Source organism: Lates calcarifer, linkage group LG2 (genome assembly GCF_001640805.2).
Source record: "Lates calcarifer isolate ASB-BC8 linkage group LG2, TLL_Latcal_v3, whole genome shotgun sequence".
NCBI classification, from domain to species: Eukaryota; Metazoa; Chordata; class Actinopteri; family Centropomidae; genus Lates; species Lates calcarifer.
The window spans coordinates 27,260,672-27,278,139 of NC_066834.1; the positions used below are offsets into that span (position 1 = coordinate 27,260,672).

The following is a 17,468-nucleotide window of genomic DNA, read 5'->3' on the forward strand; positions in this document are numbered from 1 at the left end:
TTTTCAGCGAGTAGAATAGCAGAGCTTAGAAATTTAGTCAGTTATGTTGCCCTGCATTTTCTTTAAGGCTGTTCAGGCTGAGTGTTTCTAAAGCAATCAGAGTGAATCACATTGAAATAAAGAGCATCTATGCTAAGACTGCCAGCAGGGAAAAGTGTATCATGAACTGATGAAGCTGTGTGTTTTGTGTATAACACAAAAATAGTACATAGTTACTGTACATCTCCAAATCACTGCCAAGGAGAATGCTGTAGATAGATCACATAGGTCACATAGACAACATACAAATAAAAATTACTAAAATACAAACTTCTGAAACAATAAAAAGCAAAAAAAAAAACTCACTGCAGAAACATAAAAACTATGACTTAGAGTGAACTGAAGAATTAAATCTGTGTATTTAGTGTGCAAGGGATAAATTTGGTTTAGTTGTCAAAAAATAGTAACATCCCATCTGGTGTGACGAGATTTTTCACTTCAGAGCGAAGATGCCTTCTGTTTGGTGTTGCTCCAGCAAAACATACTGCATAATGTCACCTGTAGCCTATGCTGTGCTAAATGACAATAACAGGTACTGACAAGATCTGGCAGGGAAATATGATTGACACGTTTTAGCAGACTGGTGCCTTTATAATTTCTATTTCAGAATTTCATAGCAAATTCCAGACTCACATTTCAAGTGTTTTCGCTTTTTGGATCAGTGGGTATGATGTACTGTTTGCAAATAATGATAGTTCCAGACTGTCAACCAAGCCACTACATAGATGAAGGTTATTCTTCACAATTGTATCAAAATTTGAAAAGTGGCTCTGGGGTCTAAATCTAGCCAAATATGAGTATGTGTTCTAGGATTAGATTTTTCAGTTTCCACAATTACAAACACAAATAACATACCAGGAAAAACTGCTAGGTGATTTAATGCTTTAATAATTTAAAGTCAGTTAATCCATTTACTAAGTGACTGTATCTGTAGCAAGCTGGTTATGTATTTGATTATGATTACCTACCTTCTAGCATATTTATAACTAGACACTCTATGACTATGCAGCCCTTCTTTGCACATTGCATCCTCTTAACTCCATAAAAGATTATTTTCTGCCCCACCTACACAAGACATTATTATAACAGCATTATACAAATTACACAAAATCACACTTGTGCATGTGATCTTGAGAAAGTAGTATTTACAAATACAGAAAAAATGACAGAATTATGTGTTCCTAGTCTAAACTGAGTGCCTGCTGCATTGTGTATATAACCTGGCTTGAGCTGCATGTGTAAGAAACAGGCAGGGGAAAGGAGGCGGAAGAGTCTGTGTTTTACTACTCAGGTTGTAAGTGCTGCTCTAAAGTAGGCTTACGCAGATCCCACAACACTACAACTGATCATTTCCAAACTCAGCATCAACTGTCTCTACAGCTGAAATGCAATAAGCTTACTCTGCTGGCCTCAAAACAGAACGCTCAGCAGGGCAGAATCCATCCTGCAGCTGAAGACCTCATTGAGATGCAAGACGCTGCATTTGGAACTGTACCCTGTTAAACTCGCAAATCCCCACCGATGGAATTTAAGCTGCTAAAATTGTGACACGCTCAGTGCTTTTAATGCTAGAACAATTTGGTATAGCCTAAATGCAAAGTACAATTTTACAAAGTTTGTGTGCCTGGGTGTGTGCATGCATGTGTGTGTGTGTCACTATATATGAAAGACTGAGTATGCAGAATATTTGTGCATTTTCTGCAACAGAGGTTATGAGATGACTAACGTCACAAATGCTTTTTAGTGGAAGTTGTTGACCTGTGGCATGAATGCACGCATTTATTTTTAGCATGGTGGCCCCTGGTGAGAGACAACCTCCAGACCCTGTGCTTTACCATTTGGTTACATAAAATCACTAAAAACCTATTAAGAGAGTAATGGGCATCAGTTGAATGGAGCTGTTGTTTTACATTACCTGTATCGAGTGTATTTAGCTTTGCAGTGCATGTGGTTATGTGTTTTTCTGTGTTTGTCAGTTCAGGACTGTGTGGGTATCTTTGGTTGGCTCAGTGTATGTGTCTGGCTGTTGGTGTGTGTCTAGTACATTAACTTTTATTTCTCTTTCTCACTATAGGTGTAAGTCCAGGTATCTGTGGAGACCCAGGGATCCCTCCCCATGGTGCCCGTCTGGGAGGGGAAGAATTCAAAACCAAGAGCTTGCTGCGTTTCAGCTGTGAGGCGGGATATAGTTTGACTGGCTCAGCTGAAAGGACCTGCCTTCACAATGGCACCTGGAGTGGCACGCAGCCTGTCTGTCAAGGTGGGCAAGTGTGCCAAACAACTGTTTACATGACTTGTGGACAAGTTAAAATTTGACTCTACTGAAAGATGAAACAAAAGTCATTTTAAACCTATACTGCAACTCATGCTTCAAACAGCATACACACTACTTTCATTTTATTTAGAGATAGTAGTATTGACTATCAAAGCAGTGAATTTCTCCTACAGTACTGTATTCTATTCAAATGCTCTCTTTATTGACCCTGTTTTATAGTAAAAAGCAGTTGCTGACATTATACAAGAGACATGGATGTGACAACAGCATATGCTGAACTGTCTATTTAGAAAATATCATATATTTTGATAGCAAGTCATCCCTGTCTCATTTGAGGTTACCTCTGGGTCCCAACCCAGATTCTGTGGAACACTGCTATAAAAATAAACATTGCTGTAAAATGAAGTAGTGCAGAGTTTGTACAAACCCACAGTGCGTCTGTGGCATATAGACTTGATTATTCAGCCTTTTATGTGAAAACAAATCAGCTCAGGCTCCAAAGTTGAACAGCTTAATCTCAGTAAGCACAGTAAGCAACTAATCCATTTCCAAACATAGCTTAAAGCACATTACATACATTGTACACTGTACATTGTATATTATAAATATTATGTAAGTGAAGCTCACACATTACTTATACAGTACATGTATGCACTGAGATGTATGAAATTTGTAAAATGAAGTAGACATAAGCATGTATGTATGTGAAAGAAGTGTGTAGAAGTTTAACTTCAGCTACACTGTGAATTGTCATAGTTGCAGTCCACACAACACAAAAATAAACCACTTATTGCTGTGAGTGGTGTTTTGATATGTAGACTAACTAAATTGCCAATCAACAGAAAAAACTTAAAGTTCAAATAACTTAACATTTTCAAGGTAGTAGCAGTTTGTAAAAAAAATGGATTTTCAAGTGTGTCTATACGTGTGCATGTGCATGTGCATGTGTGCATGCCTGCACGTTTATATCTGTGTGGCCCAGATACAAAGGACTGAAGTGTGTCACTCCTAACTGACTGAGCTGGTTCTTCCACAGCACTGTGGTAATAAAGTGCGTCCTATACAACAGCAGTTTTCAAAGACTCTCTTTAAACCCATGGGGGTTTAGGGGAAATTAAAGTGGGTCCCCAAAGTGCTGTAGAGACACTGGAATCCTGAGCTGCTGCCTGTGTTACCTTCCCTATTACCAACTATGTTAGGTTGGCTGAATAAAACACCGTTGGCATTAACTCTGTTGTACTCGATGCAGACTCTAGATTCAGTTAGATAGATGGACTGTTCTAGCAGTAATTTGAGTGGATGGGGGAGGAAGCGTGAGTCATACAGTTTCAGTATGCTCTTCTATATTATTGTGTGGCTGTGACCCAAAACACCACCAGTGTACTAAATATAGAACACTGAAAAGCATAGTGGCTAAACTGACTTAAGTGAGAAAAATAAGCAGTGAATCTAGTCACATAAATTAATACATTTGGCTGCTAAATTGCAGCTTTTAAAACATTTAATAAGAAATTGGCATTTTTGGTGATTTTTTCAGTGATTTTATATTTTAAAAAGTAATGACAATCTTAAGAATGTTGTTACTATTTTTAAGTCACTCTGAATGTTAATAGAAATCCATAATGTGATTTCCTTTCATTCCAGCTATCAGTATTTTCAGATTGTATCATTTTTGAATAAAACTCTCTCCTGACACTACAAGACACAGGACTCTAAACCCTTTCGTTTTGCAGACACCCAAACACATACACACACCGTAGTGGTGTGTGCCTGTTTGTAAGCGTACCAGTGTCTGTGATTGTGTAACACTAATTATTTATGTCTGTCTACAGTTGTTTTTCATTAAGCTAATAGTGGTTAAAAGCTGATTCAGAGAGGATGAGACATCTATCACTGAGACATAAACACAAAGAAATCCATACACACATCCAGACAAATACACACACAAATACAGGCTGTTGCTCACACCACATATACAGATAACACACACAGACACAAACCACAAGCTGCCAGAGACATACACACACAGAGCATGATGCCACCTACACACCCTGTCACACACACTCTTGGATAGAGCTTTTAAGGGCTCTAACTAATGAATCCCATCAATGGGTGTTTGATTGTTGAGGCCGTCAGCTGTCATGAGCTTATTAGTGAAATGTCCTGTGGTTAGTTGCTAATTCCTGTCGGTTCTGTTAATGTGCTGTGCCAGCAAACTTAAGATCGATGGATCACTGCTTTAGACCAGAGTCCATCTCCCTCTGAATTCTTGTGTCCTCGCTGACAGTTTTGTCTTACACTCTACAAGACCAGCAGTGGTTCAAAGCAAGAAAATCCAAGGATGGATAAAGATCCCAGCCTTTGACTTGTCAAAAAAAAATGTTTCATTGTGAGAACAAAGCATTGTAAAGGCTTTAGTGCAAAGCCTGTTGAAGCAGCTATGAAGATGAACACCAGGGTGTCTTAATGGGTGTTGCAATGTCACACATACAGCCATTCTCAAATTATAAATATGTATTCTCTATGCTCTCATTGCTGAGACTTTGTTTTCCCCAAGATAATTTCAGAAGGACACTGTCCACAAGTCCTGACTGATAATTAGCTTCACAAGCCTGCTGCATGACCAATGCTTCTCCTTACTGCTGGATATCTTACTATGATGATCTTATGCAAAAAAAAATGTGGCATACATATCTGCAGACATCATGTCTTGTTTTTTTAACAAGAGGCAGGACCTTGTCCTTGGTGTTTTGCTCAGTGGTGCTTACAGTGGGTGCTGTAGATGTATTGTCAGTCTCCTGCAAGCCCCCAGCACACAAGTGGAATACTGTACATCTGCCATTCAGTGCTGGGAATCAATCCAACAACCTTTAGTTATTAATCAGCCTCTCTACCTCAAGGACATATTTTATGTTATTTCCAGCTGACTCCAGTGATAATCTCATTATTGCAGCCTACAGCTGATCAGTCTTGAGTGACAGCAAGACAGTATTGCTCACACTGATACTATCAGTATGATTAATCGCCACTATTTAATATTTCCTCAATTCTCAGCTGTATCCTGTGGTAACCCTGGCACCCCAGCACATGGCAGAATTGTATTCAGTGATGGCATCACCTTCGGCAGCTCAGTGGCTTATGCATGCTGGGAAGGCTTCAAAACATCAGGCCTGACCACCAGACATTGCACAACAAATGGAACATGGACAGGACAACCCCCAGACTGCACTGGTAAGATAGGTTTAATAGTATTGCTTCATTACTGTTGTTATTATTAGTGGGAACAGAAGGGATGTACTCATTACTGTGAAAAATTTGCAAAGGTTGAACCAGCTTTATTAGCTGTAACACTAATTCTAGTACCAGTGTTGTTACATGTATAGTGATGTTTTTTAGTAAAGGATACAAGAGTAGCATAAATTGTGCATGGACTAGCCTGCCGCTGTGCAGATGTAGAACTGTAGAAGGTAGTTGTGTCTGATTTTTCAACTTGTATAGTTTAACTGAGTCAGACAGGGGTTTGGGGAAAAGGAGAAAAAGAAGGTGGGAGGTAGATGAAATGAAGTGCACATGTGTTTCAGGGAAGTTAAGGATGGCAGTCTGTGAGAAAGTTGAGTAGGAGGTTGAGGTTAAGGGGCAGGTGGAGAGAAGTAAAAATGTTGCTTTTTCACAAAGTGCAGTAAGATATAGTAAAAAAGATTAGATTGATGTGTCCAAAAATGGTACTGCCCTTGTGCTTTAGTACAGCACTACAGGTTTGCTGGAATAACACCATCTGACGGATAAACACTGCACATACTGTATTCATGACTTGTCCTATAAAATTTCTCTTACCCCTTTAGTGATCAGTTGCGGAGACCCTGGGCCAGTAGCCAACGGGATCTATCTCGGAAGTGAGTTTACCTTCAACCACACAGTGACCTACCGTTGTAACCCTGGTCACCTGATGGAACCTCCTGGACATGGACGCAGCGTCCTGCGCTGCACTAAAGATGGAACGTGGAACCAAACCAAACCCAGCTGTAAAGGTGAGAAGAACTTACACCCATAATAGCTGATCCCAAAGAAAACAGGACAAGAACAGCAACTTTTGAGTTTACCTAAAAATAGAATCTGCCTCAAGGGATCTGCTCAACAATATCTCAGGGAATACTGCACCTTGCAAAGGGATCTGATCAATTCCAGTAGAGTATTAGAAATAAACTAGCACCAATATTAGTTCTTATGAGGCCAATATCAGTGTTTATATTTATGAGGAGCACATTTTATAACAAAACGTGACTACGTCAAAAACATAACACTTAAAGAAAATATATCAGTAGATTTAGTAGATTAGTCCCTGTAAAATGTAATTAGCATAATAACAACTATCAACAAAATAAACAAAACAAGTAACAGTTTAAATAAGAACAACAATATTTCAAGGCAAGCTGACATACTAAAATAACAGATTGTGACTTTAACAGTACATTAGAAAGAGGCCATGGGAAGATTAACATTGCTATTTACAATAACAGTGTGTTAAATTAGGGTTTATTTCCTGAAACCCCTCTGTTTTTCACTAACACAAAGGGGGGAATAAAAAAGAATGCATTAAAAGAAAATGAGCAGGAGTTTTACAACAGCCCATATTTAGAGTTTAGGCTATGATACTCAACAACAGTAAAAGGGAATGTTTCCTGAGATCCACCCTGCCGCTTCTTCCCACAAACAGAAAATCTCCTGCTGGCTCCTGCAGTTGCAGAGGCTTTGAACTGAGATGAAAAAACTGAGAGAGCAGGCAGAGAGGCTACTGAGAGGGAACCAGAGAGAGATGCAGACAGGGGGAAAAACAGAGAAGTAAAAGATACTGTAGGTGATAGAAAATGAGAGTGGGGCAGGAAATTGAAAAGGGAAAATTAGAGGGGAAAGAGGGGGAGAGACACAGGTAGGTAAGGGCTGTGAGTCCTCTATCTTTTTCTGTGTCTGTTCTTTTTGGTTCCTCTCCTGCCTTGTCTTCTCTGCCCTCTTTTGCTCCTCACTTTTCTCCTCCTCTTTAGGTTCTACCTCTACTGTTCACATCTTTTTGCTCAGCTCCCCTGTCTCCATCCCCTCTGTTTTCACCCACTTCAGACAATCCACAAGTCTTCATTTGATCCTCTTTTGGAAACAACATCTTCTTCACACACAGGCATACATGCACACATAGAAACATACTGAATGAAGAAGTTGTAAGCCATAAAAGTGTAGCTCGACAGGCAAAATGAATCAAGTGAGACGTAGAAAGAAGGAAAGATTGAGCAAGCAAAGCAGTGAGGAGGAGGGAAGGAGGGAGGGAGAGAAAGACTGACTGAGGCAGTTAAGGGAGGAGAGTGGAGGAGGAAGAATCGAAGGGATGAAGAGGTGTAGTGGAAGAAAACATTAGAGACACAAAAAGACACAGAGTGATGCAGAGATTAAGAAAGACAGGAAACGAGTGGTAGAAAAAGAGAGTTAAGTCTGTGAATGAAAGGAAAAAGGGAGAATATGATGAGCCATCAGTGGGGCTGTGAGGAGAAAGTGACAGAGAAGCAAATGAGAGAGAGGAAACGAGTGATGGGAGAAACAAAGAGAGGCAAATCAATACCTGCCCCCAAACCTGTAAACACACAGTGAGAAAAGGGATTAAGCCCATAAAATGTGTTGGCTGGGTGAATTGCGCCAAGAGAGATATGCCTAAAAGACGAAGTGAGGGAGGGAGAGGCAAGAACAGCATGAGAGGGAGACCAAGAGAGTAAAAGAAAGGGATAAAAGAGGACTGGAGCTGGGACAGAAGGACGGGGGGAAAAATGTGCAGGGAGAAAAAGAAGAAGGGCTGCAGGGAGAGACTGATGAAGAAGTAGGAAAACAAAAAAGGAGGCATGGGACCAGAGTGTAAGAAAGAACAGAGTGTGGAGACGTGAGAAGAAAGAAGAAATGGTGGGGAAAGGGAAAGTGTCAATGATTGTGGTGACAGAGAGAAGAGCAGAGGTGGGTAAGCAAGCAGGGGTGTGTTACTCCTCCAGACTCATGTGAAGCCAAACCAGTCTATTCACAACAAAGGAGAGACCCAAACAGAAAATAAAAGAGTTCAGAAACCTTCAATTACAGACACAAGTGTTCCTTGGGCATTAGAGTCTGGAGTATGAACTGCTGAAGTCAATGAGAATGTTTTACTCTATTTATAGACAGCTGGAGTTTGATGCCTAACAATGAAGCTGCTTTTAGGGCGAGAAGAAAACACTCATTCAATTATTAATTTGAATCCCCATTAGCTGCTGGCTAGCCACCAGCTTTTGTTCCTGGAGTCACACAACAAAACATGATGAATGGCATGCTTTAAGAAACCGGGATTTGGCATTGACTTGTGTGCAGGTGTGTAGATTTTTTTAATGGGACTAACAAGAAGCAGAACACGTAGATTGGAGAAACACTTTTTTTTTTCCTAAGTCTGGGAGGATGACTTTGGGGAGATGCAAGCCTTCTTCGGGACACTGGTGACATACAAATCCAGAATTAGTCAAGTGATTAGTTTGCTGTGAGCAGCCACCGTTGCCTAGAAACCACAACATTGCAAACAAAAGTTTTCTTTTTTGTAGTTCAGAACAATCTTTTGTTAATTATACTTTGATACCTCATCCAAAAGGCTAGCCGTAATACAACACAGAAATAGACTGAGAAAAACAAAAAGAAAATAATAGAAAAGATGGACAGAAAGAAGACAAAATCAAGAGTTGAAGGAATTTATTGTTGAAGCAATACCTTTTATATTACTTCATTGTGCCCATTTCAGCATGTGCTTGTTCCTACATCTACTGTATATACAGCATGTACTTGTTGTTTGTGCGTGCATGTCTGTTTGCATGTCTGTGTCCGTCTGCCACTCTCTCTCTGAGTATGGTTCTGTGCACTGTATATCATCATAGCAGAATGAATGGAGCGTGAAACCATCTGTCTCCTGGTTAGATGAGAATTACACTGACTTTATTAGATGTTTGAAACCATGCAGATGCTTATCATTATCTGAGGGAGTTAGGCACACACACAGATGTTTATCAGGGTGTTATGAAGTGATATGCACAGACGTCCATGCACATGCAACATACTTATGTGTATGAACATGCACACAAGTGCAGCCGATGCATGCACAAAGTTGGGTTTCTCCAGACCTTGAAAAGAAGCTGTAACGTCATCATGCATGTATGTTGTCAATTCTTCATATACACTGTTGCCCATAAAGTTGGAATAAAATATGTGACTTATTCTTGAGTGTATAACTTCTCAAAATTGGTAACTGGGTCTTGGTATGTAATCATTGCACCTGGTCAAAGGTGATTACTGATGTGTATCAATAGGAATAAAAAGAGGAATGTGTCTGAAAAAAATAAAATAAAAAATCCAACTTTATGAGCAACAGTGTATAACAGATATACTTTTAATGCAAACTAATGAATTTGATCTGTTAGGCCATTTGAGATCAACATTAGTTATGTACACTTGCAGTTAGGAAATCAAGTTTCAAAGTAGCTGTAGGTTTGTGTGACTCATTAGTGTTACATAAATAGCAATCCCACGTATTGAATCTCAGTATAAATATATATTTCTTCCAAAAATCCTAGTGTATGATGGCATTTCATAAGAACGCAAAGCCTGATGGAAAAGTTGTCTTGTGGATAATATTGTCAGCATTCAGTAATTTATAACACAGATAACTCCCAATTACCAGAGTGGAAGCAGAAACTGCTTCACAGGAAACTCCATATGTGCTTTCAGAAACTCCATGAAATCCATATGGTGACCATGGTTGGTCCTCTGCTTTAGCAAATTACATATAGTGACCCAGGTCGCGTGCTGCTTTAAGACAGTAAATTCCGATCCATAGCCATCTTATAATATACATTGTACCTGAGTATGGAAGTATCTGGCTTTGGCAAATGTTACAATGTAATTTTTGTTAAATTCAGTATTTTCTTCAGAATGGTTCTGTTTCAATTGCTGTGTCACATCTTCCACATTTTTGAGCTTGATATCCACAAAGGACATGTCTGAACTGCCTTTATATTTTTCTGAGTGCATATCGTGTTAATTGATGTTATTTGTTACTTGAGGTGAAATTGCTTGTTAGCGAGAGATGAAATGAATCCCCATTGTAACCACATCAGCTATTAATGGCATACTATTTGTTAAAATATCTCAAAGAGCACTGGCAGTGTAAAAAAATCTAAGCAATCTTCATTCATACACTCGCTGGAGCCCACATTAGCATACTGTGTATTGCATGGAAGCACAACAGAATACATAAACAGACTTAAATTTACAGTCCTGTGTACAGCTGTACTTATATAGTCATTTATATAGTGAGAAACCAATCACATGGCTGACTACTTGTAAACTACACACACACACACACACGTTGTCTTTTGCGCTATGTTAATCAATATTATATCATCAGTAGATGATCTTTTTAAATGTGCATGTGTGTGTTTGTGTGTGTGTTCCAGTGATCCAGTGTGGACCTCCTCCTCAAGTACATCATGGGAAAGTTGAAGGGATGGACCATTCGTGGGGATCGAGTGTTAGCTACAGTTGTTTCCATGGTTACCAGGTGTCCACCCCTGTTGTCTTAACCTGTGAGGGGAATGGGACATGGACAGGAGACGTACCGCAGTGTCTGCGTAAGTTAGCTGGCTTGCTGCATATTCTGTAAACTGCTGCTCAACTAATACACATCACTGTCACCCTAATTTTACAGTTCAAACCAAGTAGGAGTGCTAACTGTCATTGTTGTGTCTTTCAAGCTGTCCTGTGTGGTGATCCTGGCTCTCCTGGAGGAGGATTCAGAGAGGGGAACATCTTTTCGTACCGGTCAGTGGTTGGATATATGCATTATAGTCTGTGTACATACATATATGTATCATGATGCTCAAAAATGCTGTTAAAACTGCTCTTAACTTGCTGCATGTGTTTCACCATAAATATGTAAAGAAGGTAGTACTGTATGTCTTTACTGTGAAACCACCTCAGGAAGATGTTCCAGCAAGGTCACCAAATGTTGACTCGATAAAGTTTATCTAAAAGTGGATTAGACATTTTTGGCCCCTATGTCTGAATGCCAATTTGAAACATTGCAAGGACAAAGTAGATTTTGGTCCATGAGAAAAAACAAGAGAAAAGATGTAGGCCAAAGGTGAAGTGGTTAGATAAAGAAGCTCAGACACTTATTACAACCTAAACTGTCTTATGGATAACAGAGGCCTGCAAGATAGATTTTTTAAAAAGCAAACTACATCTGCAATAATTTTGCTTATCACTTGTGAGACAAATCATGTGTCTTGTGTATGTATGATTAAATATTTGTTTTCCTACACAGGTCAGAGGTCAGGTTCTACTGCCATACCCCCTACTTGCTGGTAGGCTCTGCCTCCAGAGTCTGTCAGTCTGATGGGATTTGGAGTGGCCAGCAACCAGCCTGTATAGGTAATTAAAAGAAAGCAGGCAAAATCATTTTAGCCCATACACTGAGAGTGCATATGCACTTTGAAACAGTAAGCAGTATACTGCTATGATGGTGTACCCCCAAAATGTATACATGAATGCAACAGAGAGAATGACTGCATCAGATTTCAACCATATCTCAAACCCTACTTGATACATGAACGTTTTATAATATAGTGATTACAATGCTATTTTTGTCCAGTACCGCCATTACCGCAGGCTCAATTTATCCTCACCGTATTGTATATCTAGAGAGCCAGAGCTTCACATCCATAATGTTTAGTAGTATGTCCACAATGAATCCCTAAGTCTATATAATATCTTAAAATGGGCCAATTCCACACTTTATTCCTGGAGCTGTGAGGAAAAAATGGCAAAACATCTGCTTTTGTGTTTGTTGAATTTACTCATCTCATGAAACACTACTCTGTTATTGTTGTTTGTGCTCTCTTTTTAGGGAAATTGAGATATATTATAGTCATCTCTGCTCTTTTACATCACATACAAAGATGTGAATAAATTTGAGAAACAACATTACCAACACTGGCAGAATGTTCATGTAAATCTTTGAAATGCTACATATTATAGTCTTTCCATAATTGTGGAGGAACAGACATTTTGTTTACTATAAAGGGAGACATTTCATTAACAAGTTATGAATACAATTCTGTGAAAACATTTTATTGGTAAACAAGCTTGTGGAGCTTACTCGTATACACCTTTTCGCATTAGTATTCCTGTGCAGATAGAGCTGGAGATATTATCTAATCAGTCAGAAGTGTGTAGTTTTGATATCAGCATTTGGTTTCTATAAAGATTTTATCATGGACAGCAGTCCTTCATTTTTTTTCATTTTTCAAAACTGAGGTTGTAAAAGCTGTGAAATCACAGGGAAAAAACAGAATTATTGTGTAATAACTGAAGTATAAAGCAACCTTGTAGCAACACTGCAGCCATCACAGACTTTTTGTCATGTTCTACTGTTGAAAATAATGCTATTATCCATCATACAATATATACTGTAACTATAAAAAACTGTCAGTAATAGCACTCATATGCCCTGACCTAGCTTTCCAGTACTTTTTTTTTTTTCTTTTAAAATTGCTGCTGTCTGACGTCGTCTTTTACATTAGAGGTACTCCTCTGTATTGCATTTTTGTAGCACTAATATTTAGACTTTCCATTTTGTACAACTTTATACCTTCACTCAACTACATTTCAGAGGGAAAATTTGTTCTCTCTGCTTTACTGTTTGTAGTGCCCACTGGTTACTGACTGTGCTAGTTTTAGTCAAAAACATAACCTTTAGGCTCATAGAGTATGAATTGCTGAATGTCTCTGCTTGTGTGTGTGTGTGTGTGTGTGTGTGTGTGTGTGTGTGTGTGTGTGTGTGTGTGTGTGTGTGTGTGTGTGTGTGTGTAGACCCAGCATTCAACAGCTGTCGTGACCCAGGAACTCCAGCCTATGGTATCCCGGTCATGGCCCAGGGCCTTCAGGTAAGAAATATATCAGCTAACTGTAAAACTACTGTATAACCCTTAAAATCACATCAAATATACAGGTTAAATTAGTCAGAAAAGATAAGTCAGGTAAAGTGTATTAACTAATTCTCTTGGTCAAAACTGTAAGTATGCATTGTAAATAAAAGACTGGCAGTTCTGCTAGCCAGTCCATGTTAATAAGATGAGATGTTTTAGTTTCAAGAGTTTTATAAATAAGTTCAGTACGTCAGTTTTACAGCCTTAATTGTGAACTTGATTAGGGGCCATTTGAGGGATGCAGGAAGGGGTGAATAAGATCTTATAAAGGACTATTAGTTTTCCGCCAGTTTTACATGACTCAAGGAGGTGCTGAGAAAAGTACAAAAGGACTTGCAATAATACAAGCAGGATGACTAAATGTGTAAATTAGATCCTAATCTCCATCTGAGATACAATGCTCCTAAGACTTTCAAAGGTCCTTGGTTGGAAAAAGCAAGTCAATCAAACTCTCAATATGCAGGTCAAAAGAAAAGACCTGGTCAAAAGTCACTCCCAGATCTCTAAGATTAGACTTCATGAATGACAGGCAATATTTGCTTTTGTCTTAAGGACCAAGCTGTCTGGAGCACAGATAAAAACCCACTGATGGAATATATTGGCCATCAAATCCTTAATGGAATTTGAGCAAACATGCAAATCCTTCAATTTGTGAAGGCATAATTGGATATTATCTACATATTTCCCCTGACAGTTCTACAAAGAGAGGAGGGGGTTGCTACCATCATTAGAACAAAACAGGTGCAGCATGTGATGCAGGAGTAACAGTAGTATTGAAAGTTATTTAATACCTAAGGATTACATCCTCTAGTTAACAGTGAGGTAAAGGGTTAATTCAAAGTTGTGTATTTTTAAATAACAACCACCCTGTGCTGTTTTGTGTGACAGGTCGTAAGGATTAAGAGAATTTACTATTGTGTTTTTATGTAATGTAGGTTGGCAGTAAGATTTCCTTCAAGTGCCGCAAAAACTACCACATCCTTGGTTCAACCACAAGAACGTGCCTAGAAAATCTAACCTGGAGTGGAACTCAACCTGAGTGCATTGGTAAGAAATGATTATGTTGATAGCTATATTTTTTACTTTTAATGCTGGCTTTTATGGAGAGAAACCTTCTGCTTTTTTAGTCTAAGGCATTAATGTCAGCATTAACTCTGTTATTTTTCTCTTCCCCTTCACTCAGCCCACTCATGCAGACAGCCAGAGACCCCCAGTAATGTAGATGTTCGATCTATGGACCTTCCTACCTTGGGATACACGCTGATCTACACCTGTCAAGACGGTTTCTATCTGGCCGGGGGATCAGAGCACAGAACCTGCAAAAGTGATGGGAGATGGTCGGGCAAACCCCCACTCTGTAAAGGTATGCAGATCCTATCTTTAAAAATGCACCGTTTGTGTAAAATGGGCTGATGTTGGTGTTGAGCCTAAAATCTACACTGAAAGTCATAATCCCATATGGCTTAAGATAAATACAGATTATCACCCTGATATTATAGCCACGCTTTCATAAATCAGCCTCAGGGTACCATGAATGCTGGGATGCTGTTTTTTTTATCACATACTCATAGCACTATCTCGTCTTAAAGACGAGGAGCTGATGGCTGTGAATACTATGATGTATGACAACAAAACTTAAAACCAGACAGGAAAGAGGCAGCCAGCTGCTTTCTGCCTTGTGTCTAGGATCCTTTTTGTCTATGGAACACTCAGAAATGACAAATGTAATTGTAATGGACAAATTATAATAATTATATACATTAATAAATACTTTTCTTTGTCTTAGATTCCTCTGTTGTATCACATGTTAAATCAGTCATCTATTCCCATCCCTATCTATAACAAATGTCAACAAAGCTTTAACTGTCATGTGAGCTAAACTAAACTTAATGCTGTTTTACATTTCAGTTGGAGTGAAAGTCAATCCCAAAGGCAGAGGAGAGTCAGATGTCCAGAAGAATAAGATTCGTGGTATGCAGAATAAACAATCACAACACATATACACTGCATCATATGCACCACAAATGTACACTATATTCTTTTTACACTTACCTTGGAAGCTTGTTTTTCCAGGATTTCAAACTGAGTTCATTGTATTGGACAGGACTGTTACAGAGTATGTCCCAGAGAGGGGTGGCTACTGAGGTAGGAGGTTGTAGTCAGTGTTGATAACACAGGTCTTCTGTCTGGACAAGTAGTCTTGTTTCTGATTTATAGGTTGACAGTCAGTTTTTCTGTGGACAGAGGGAAGGTATGCTCAGACCAAGTAAATAAATCAGTGAAAACATTCAGGTGCAATACCATGTAATACTTTGTAAGTTGGAAGTAGTATCATATAATCAATATATGCATTTAGGGGGAAGCAATGGAGAGAGACTAACACCAGAGAAAAAGACCAAAGTTGTGCGATTTTTCTAAGAAGACTGAAGCTCCTGGATTTTGAATAAGTTATAATTCTAAGACTTAGATTCAGACAGTCAGACACTAACCCAGTGCAGCAGTCAATTATGAAGGAATCAGAGTTAGATATGTATGTGGTCCTAATGCTGACCCTTTTATGGCCATCATCCCTGTTTATGACCTTTTCACTTGAGGCTGGGAAAAGTTGTCTGACACTAATGCTGCAGTTGATTTTGTTCTTCCTCCTCTCCATTATAGTTCCAGTGGATGTGTTCTCTCCAAACTCTGAGTGGAGCGGTTTCTACGAGTATCTAGGGAAGAGACAGGCCACCACATTCACAGTTACTGGGTTCAATGCTACCAGTGGCAGAGTTAATGTCACATTACTGGAGACCAGCGGAGTGTCAATCAGACTGTCAGGTAAAAAACAAGGAAAACACTACTATGAGTTTACTTTAAATAACTTCACAAAAGACCTATTATTATTTTAATTTTATTTTTTCATAGCTTAAGCCTAATGAACTAATTACTTACTCAGTTTTATTACATTACACATTACATTTTCATCAACAAAGTCTCTCTTATAAAATGAACGTGAAATAGAAAATACTTTTCCCCCAATGACCCTGAAAGAAGATATAGAGAATGGGGTGGAAAAATCTTTACTTCATGTGGCTTAAATGATAAAAATAAAAATGATCTGTGTAACTGTGAAGAAGTCTTGTAACACCACCTTTGTTTTCGGTGAGGTAAAAAGAGCAATCACACCCCAAACCTCCCATAGCAGTGCCCCAGTGCACATGATGTATTGTTTGTTCATATGTACTGTAAGATACATAGAGTATATCTCATGAGAATGACTGGCAGGTTAACAAAGTGGGTAAATCTGCACTTTCGAATGAAAACCTTAAAAATAGCAGTGTTTAAGCAACTGAGAGAAACTATCTGACTCACATGTATGTTTTGACATTTCACAATGACATTTCACAATCAATAGTTTGGCTTGATCCCCAGGTCATGAAAGATTTTCTGCAGGTAGCAGACAAGGGCTGCCAACGTATGAAAATGATTTCATTTTAAATCTGTGATATTTCTTTTACATGGACTTGTCATATAGAACAGCAACAGTTGTGTGTTGGCACCATAGTTAACCAAGTGGTGACATGTAGCTGAAGGGTAAATGTCACTTTTTCCCCAGTAATGTGTCAGGTGCTTGGTGAAGGAAATAGAGTATGATAATTCAAAATGTCAAGGTGTCTCCTTTTCTCTGTTTGTCACTCAACATGTCTGTCTGTTTGCTTACCACCCTGTCTGTGTGTCTGTTTGTCAGCCTCCCATGTTACATTTACCTTAGCATCTTTCTGTTTTTCTTGGCAAGTGCCAACAAAATTTAGAATTTAACATGCTGTTATTGATATTTTACCAGGATCTGGCACCAACCAAATTATTTGTATCTTTAACATCATTGCTTTGTTTCTGTCTCTATCTAGGCACCTATAAATCAGAGGAAAATCAGCTGCTGTTAAAAGTCTACCAGGTGAAGGGCCCAACAGAGCATTACTTCAGCAAGTTTAAAAATGACAACTGGGCGATGGATGGATATGTAAGACAAACCTTCTCTTATATTGCCATATCAAACACTTTAAAGTGAACAGGGGTTTTACACATATCTTTAATCATAATCACAATCAGTATCACAATATTAATATGTATATTTCTGGACA

The 17,468-nt window shown here is 38.8% G+C and overlaps 1 protein-coding gene across 1 annotated transcript in view; it reads left to right on the plus strand.

The window, feature by feature from the left end:
• Nucleotides 1–17,468, plus strand: part of LOC108877732 (CUB and sushi domain-containing protein 1) — a 364,150-nt gene that overhangs the window by 331,128 nt on the left and 15,554 nt on the right. Inside the window, exons 60-71 of the mRNA XM_051077721.1 lie at nucleotides 2,114–2,299; nucleotides 5,369–5,545; nucleotides 6,157–6,342; nucleotides 10,813–10,986; nucleotides 11,110–11,176; nucleotides 11,682–11,788; nucleotides 13,229–13,302; nucleotides 14,280–14,391; nucleotides 14,528–14,707; nucleotides 15,253–15,315; nucleotides 16,003–16,164; nucleotides 17,235–17,347. Coding sequence (XP_050933678.1) covers nucleotides 2,114–2,299; nucleotides 5,369–5,545; nucleotides 6,157–6,342; nucleotides 10,813–10,986; nucleotides 11,110–11,176; nucleotides 11,682–11,788; nucleotides 13,229–13,302; nucleotides 14,280–14,391; nucleotides 14,528–14,707; nucleotides 15,253–15,315; nucleotides 16,003–16,164; nucleotides 17,235–17,347 — 1,601 coding nt within the window. The remainder of the gene's footprint in view (nucleotides 1–2,113; nucleotides 2,300–5,368; nucleotides 5,546–6,156; nucleotides 6,343–10,812; nucleotides 10,987–11,109; nucleotides 11,177–11,681; nucleotides 11,789–13,228; nucleotides 13,303–14,279; nucleotides 14,392–14,527; nucleotides 14,708–15,252; nucleotides 15,316–16,002; nucleotides 16,165–17,234; nucleotides 17,348–17,468) is intronic.